This window comes from Triticum urartu, chromosome 3 (assembly GCF_003073215.2).
Source record: "Triticum urartu cultivar G1812 chromosome 3, Tu2.1, whole genome shotgun sequence".
NCBI classification, from domain to species: Eukaryota; Viridiplantae; Streptophyta; class Magnoliopsida; order Poales; family Poaceae; genus Triticum; species Triticum urartu.
The window spans coordinates 110,484,508-110,490,507 of NC_053024.1; the positions used below are offsets into that span (position 1 = coordinate 110,484,508).

The 6,000-nt window shown below is 54.4% G+C and overlaps 1 protein-coding gene across 1 annotated transcript; it reads right to left on the reverse strand.

The window, feature by feature from the left end:
• Nucleotides 1–2,565: 2,565 nt before the first annotated feature.
• On the reverse strand, nt 2,566–3,980 carry LOC125548108. Its single transcript, XM_048711790.1, has 3 exons — nt 3,494–3,980; nt 3,133–3,381; nt 2,566–3,055 (listed from the first exon to the last, which is right to left on the reverse strand). Exons 1-3 carry the CDS (start codon nt 3,875–3,877, stop codon nt 2,729–2,731), a joined length of 960 nt encoding a protein of 319 aa, XP_048567747.1. The 5' UTR covers nt 3,878–3,980; the 3' UTR covers nt 2,566–2,728.
• Between the last annotated feature and the right edge of the window lie 2,020 nt (nt 3,981–6,000).

A 6,000-nucleotide genomic window follows, 5' to 3' on the forward strand; every position in this document is an offset into this window, starting at 1 on the left:
GCAGTTGCATCGAAGGACCTTTGGATATGGCATTCATTCTTTGGTTTGTCCGGATCTCACAGTGAGTTGAATGTGCTGTTAAGATCATCACTGTTTTCTAGATTTATTACAGGAGATGCTTCTACTTGTAACTACTCGGTCAATGGACACAACTACTCGATGGGTTACTACCATGCGGATTTTGCGTTCAAAAGATAACAAAAATATTCAGAAGTTGTTAGGAAAGATGTGGAGAAAGCCTTCGGTGTGCTTTAGAAGCGCTTTGCAATTGTTCGTGCCGAGTACCGAAGCTCCAAGGTTTTATGACAGATAATGATTTGTTGCCTCATATTGCATACACATGATCATCGAAGACGAGACGAAGATGCCTGAGAACTTTTTAGTATGATCCAAATGAAACTCTGGTTGAGGCAGAGTATGATCCAAATAAAATTCTGGCATTCCTTGAAGAGCATCTCTGATCCAAATAGAATCCTGGCATTTCTTAAAGAGCATTGCAAAATCGAGAACCGACGAGCTCATGCTCAGCTCCAAGATGTTCATACTCAGCTCCAAGATCATTTTGTTGAGCATCACGGACAACATCATTATGTTTAGTTTCTATGTGTACTAATATGTATTCCCTCTGAAAAAGAAAATAGATCAAACGCTTTTATATCTCTTTATGAAGGGAGTAAGTGCAATAGAATTATACTTCCTCCATTCCTTTATCTAAGATGTATATTTTTGACACGCCAACCAAGGAAATAAATTATAGATACATTAGTACAAAATTGCCCTTGTCAAATTTGTTGATTACTGGCAAGTAAATCAGTTAGGCTTTGAAAGAAAGAGATATAGACAATCAGGGAAAAGATACTTTCCTTCTTTTCTTCTTTTCCTATATAGAGAAATGCAGAGACAATCGGGAGAAAGATATTTTACTCTTTTCTATAGGGATAAAATAGAGATTATGAGAAATTAAAAAATGCATGTTACATTGTGAAATTTTATCAAAAAATAAATGCACCTTGTATAAAGGAACGGAGGGAGTATAAGTTTAGATAAAAATTTACTCCATTTTATACGGGGAATCGTGTAGGTCAGCTGGATGATCGATTAGAGTTGCCTTCAGAGCATCTCCAACAGCGGCGTCGAAAAACGCTCGCGCGCGGTAAACTGGCACTATAGCACGTGCGGGGTGTTTTCGCGCACTTCAACAGAGACGAGAAACTAGCGCGCGGGAAACGATTGCGCGCGCGTGGGAGAAAGCGGACGGTCACGCGCTAGATTTGACGCACCGCTTCCGGCACGTTTATAAATTGGCGGTGCTCGCCACACGACCCCCTATCCCTATTCGCACTGCCACGTACGCTCTCGCCGCTTCCTCTGCCGCTTCCCCGCCCCGTCGCCACCATGCCGCCGCGCCGTCGAGAATCTTCGAGCTACCGCAATGTCCGTGAGGGCCTCTCCGGCGCCTACTACGCTGAGATCCGGTCTGGCAAAGTCCGGCTCGGCTTTGGCACGTTCGAGACAGCGCACGAGGCCGCCCGCGCGTACGACGTGGTGCCTAGAAAGGCCTCGCTCGCAGATGAACTTCCGCGACATCTACACGCGCGAGCAGGCGCAAGCTGTCATCCCTCCTCCTCGTCTTATCACATACCTGGACCGTGCGGAGCACCGTCGGCGGCAGCGCCGCCTCCTCGCCGAGGAGGACAAGCGAGCCATAACGGAGTGGCGCCGGCGCCACCCGAAGGACATCGCGAACGAGCGCACCTTCTGGGCAGAGAGGACGGCAAGGCGCCGCGCGGAGCGGGCGAACAGGCGAAAGACACTGGCCATATCGCAGTGCGATCTCGTTAACGTCAGCGGGAAGTCGTTCTAATGATTTGTGTGAATCTCTACATCAGACAACACCAGCGAGGATGATGATCAAGACGGTTCTAGTTGTATCGTAGTTTATCTAGTTGCACCGTAGTTTAATTATGTAGTTGTATGTATCGATTTTATCTATGTTATGAACTAGTATGTATTGTTTTCTTATCTATAAACAAAATATTTTGTTTGTGCGAGGGCGCAGGCTGCATTTGCGCGTCGCGCTAAATTTACAATGGTCATTGAAGTAAATTTACAATGGTCACTGAAGCCAGCGCTCCCAGACGCGCTCATGCTACGCACGAGCTAAATTTACCGCGGCCACCAAAGCCAGCGCTCCCCGTCACGTCAAAGTAGGCGCACACGCGCTAAATTTACAACGATCACGCCTGTTAGAGTTACACGCGTTAAATTTACAGCGATCGCTGAAGCCAACGCTCCCCGCTGCGCTGGAGCTATGCACGAGCTAAATTTACCGTGGCCGCCAAAGCCAGCGCTCCCCGTCACGCCAAAGCAGGCGATGGACACGCCACTCGTTGGGTGGCTGTTGGAGATGAAGATGCTCTTAGCAGTTTCATCATGGAATTTTCGATTGCAACTAGGCAGGACGAAGCAGGCGAGCACCAATTCCACGATGTCGCCGACGAGCTTCCCGGCGTCGCCGGGAAACTTGCAAATGGTGACCCGCCGCAGATTCACGCTCTAAGCAAGTAGTAGTAGAATCATAGGCAGCAAGTCGATATAATTCACATGACATCGTGTACATATACGAAAATACAGGATGGCGTCGCCCTAAGCCAATGTTTCTCCTCTACCAGCCGCCATGGCACGTCCTCTCTTATTATTCGTCACCGCCGTGGACGACAAGATCACACTAGTTGCCGCCGCTCACGACAGCGTCCTTGTAAGAACCCTCCGGCGGCGGCGGGACGGGCGGAGCCCTCGGCTCGTGCCGCGGCGCCGGCCCCGGCGCCCAGGTATCCCCTACATTGCCTCCGTGCTTCCCCCTCCGGCCCTCCTCCAGGATGAGAGGCACCTTGCCCTCCCTCTCCCTGCTGAGCCGCTCCTGCGCGCCGCCGCGCAGCTTCTCCAGCCCCCGGCCGCCCATCTGCTGCATCTTGAACACCTTGAGGAGGTTCAGCAGCCCTCCGGCCAGGAACAGCAAGCTCCCGAACAGGCAGTACCACGCCCAGCTCCTCCCCTGCATCGTCCAGAGCAGAGTATTTCAGCACCGCCGTGTTCTTGGATTGAATGAATCTCAAGTGTTCAGTTGGTTACCAGTAGGGTGGAGCTGTGGGAGGAGCGGCCGTGGACGTCGTTCCGGTTGACGACGCCGCCGATGAAGAAGAGGGTGCTGCCGAGCAGGAACGGGATGTGCACGCTCTTCTGGAGGATCTGGACGTGCCCGTTGGCTCGCTCGTAGACTTGGCACATGTTGTGTATGGACCCGAGGCACCACAGCGCCGGCCCGGCGATGAGCAGGTTCAGGCCGTGCCTCTCCAGGCCGCGCCGGTGCCCTCTCTCCATCTGCGAGGTTTGTCCCATGGATTCAGATAAAAAAGAACAGGCATGCAACTCCAGTCTGAACTCTGAACTTGCTGGTACTACTAGCTTGGATGGATGAACTCCAACTCCATACCTGGATTTCGAACAAGATGAGCGCGACCAGGGTGAGCGCGGCGCCGGCGAGCTGCACGGCGGGGGCGGCGAGCTCGACGAGCACGAACTGGGTGTCGAGCCCGGCCAGCCCAAGGTTGTAGTCGACGCCGGCGACGTGCGCCAGCAGGTCGTGCGCGTTCGCTCCCAGCACGCCCAGCAGCCCGACGACGGCCACGGCGAGGCCGGCCTTGGTGGACACCGCCCACGGCCACAACTGCGCCAGGAAGCCGGCGACGAGGAGGACGGCGGCGAAGACGTACACCCCGGCGTTGATGTACTCCCACCGCCGGTTGCGCGACGTCTCGCCGCCCGTGGCGCCGAGGCTGTACGCGCGGCAGTCCCGCGCCGTGGCTAGCTTCACCATGGCTGCTAGGTAGGTGCGTACTCTAGCTGCTTCCTGCAGGCTGCAGTGGAGGAGTTGAAGTGGTGGTCGGCGGACACGTCGATCTGGACTGTGAAGCGATGGCGGAAAGGCGCTATGTGTAAGACCGAGCGGGGGACATGGCTGATACGTGGCCGCGTGCATGCTGCGCCATGTAAGGCAGGCGCGAGTCGGGCTCTGATTCGTCACGCACGGCGCCGGCGAGTAAACTATGGGATACGAGTGCTTCTGGACTATACGCGAGACACGCCACTTCACACACGAGTCAAACCACGTGGGCAGTATCACACAAGACAGAAGGGGCTACGTCACCCTCACCTCACGGAGTTGGTAGTTTCTTTTAACACAGCAGAGACGCATACGCACGTACATTCTGCCCAATGAGCATGGATTGAGCTGGTACATTATCTTGAGATCAACGAAATAATCACATATACGTTTCTCTCATTAAAGGCATCTTCAGGCGCGCCCTCAACAAGCCTCCCAGACCACTTTTTCGACGCCGGCGCCGAAAAAACGGCACAGTTGCGCCCTCAGGACGCCGAAAATCGCCGGTTCGGACCTTTTTTCCGCCCGGCGGTCACAGGCCGAACCCGGCGCGCTGGGAGCAGTTGGGGGCTCCGGCGCTAGGGAAAAGCACGCCTGGCCCACACCGAGAGGGAAAAGTCAAGGTTTTCTTCCCCCGACCCGCCTCGCACCCCCCGCGTCCTCGGCCACCACTAGCTATATCCCGGCGACGGCCGCCGCCCTACTCCGCTAGATAGCCATTTCCCGCTGAAAAATAGCAGCGCTTCGCCGCGGCAGCCCCTCCCATAGCAGCTGGGCGTCTCCGGCCGCCGTTTCCGGCCGCGGAGGCGCGGTTTAGCGGCGGGTACACGCCCACCGAGCGCAAGGTGTTCGGCGTTTTGCCTGACTCGGCGATGGACTCGGATGACGAGGAAGAGCTCGCCGCGCTGCTGGAGGAGGAAGCCGTGGCCGACGTCCAGGAAGAAGAGCATCTCATGGTGCTCGCCACCCTCGCCCAGCTGCTGGCAAGCAATGAAAAGCCGCGGCGAGGTGGCTCGGCGCCGGGACGGGTGAAAGCAAAGAACCGGCATCGTCTCGAAGGCTACTGCATGCACTACTCCGACTACTTCGCCGATGCTCCACTTCATGGCGAGAAAACATTTCGGCACCGTTATCGGATGAGCCGAAAGCTCTTCCTCAGGATTGTGAATTCCATCCGGGAGTTCGACAACTACTTCAAGTGCAAGATGGATTGCACTGGCGCTCTTGGATTCACCTCCATCCAGAAGTGCACGATAGCGATGAGGATGCTTGCATATGGAGCTCCCAGTGATTCACTCGGCGACTATGGGCGCATGGCCGAGTCCACCAGCATAGAGTGTTTCTACAAGTTCTGTCGGGCAGTGGTGGCAGTGTTTGAGCCACAATACTTGAGAACACCCAATGCGGAAGACATTGCTCGGATCCTAGCCCAGAATGCAGCAAGAGGATTTCCTGGGATGCTTGGAAGCATCGACTGCATGCATTGGAAATGGAAGAATTGCCCATTTGGTTGGCAGGGGATGTACAAAGGCGCCAAAGGCGGTTGCAGTGTGGTGCTTGAGGCGGTAGCCACACAGGACCTCTGGATTTGGCACTCCTTCTTTGATATGCCAGGAACCCACAATGACATCAACGTGCTGCAGTGCTCTCCTGTTTTTGCCAAGCTCGTTGAGGGCCATTCTCCTCCGGTGAACTTCGAGATCAATGGGCACCAATACAACAAGGGGTACTACCTAGCAGATGGCATCTATCCGAGATGGTCGACATTTGTGAAGACGATCTCAAACCCTGCGGCAGGAGGCAAGAACACCTGGTTTGTGAAAGTTCAGGAGGCTTGCAGGAAGGATGTCGAGCGGGCATTTGGTGTGCTCCAATCTCGATTCGCTGTTGTTCGGTACCCCGCTCAAACCTGGTCCAAAGATCAAATGTGGGAGATTATGACTTGCTGTGTCATCTTGCACAACATGATCATCGAGAGCGAGCAAAAAGACCCAGTATTTGACACTGAACCATACTACAGGCAGGGACCTCTAACCGAAGTTGATCACAATCTACCG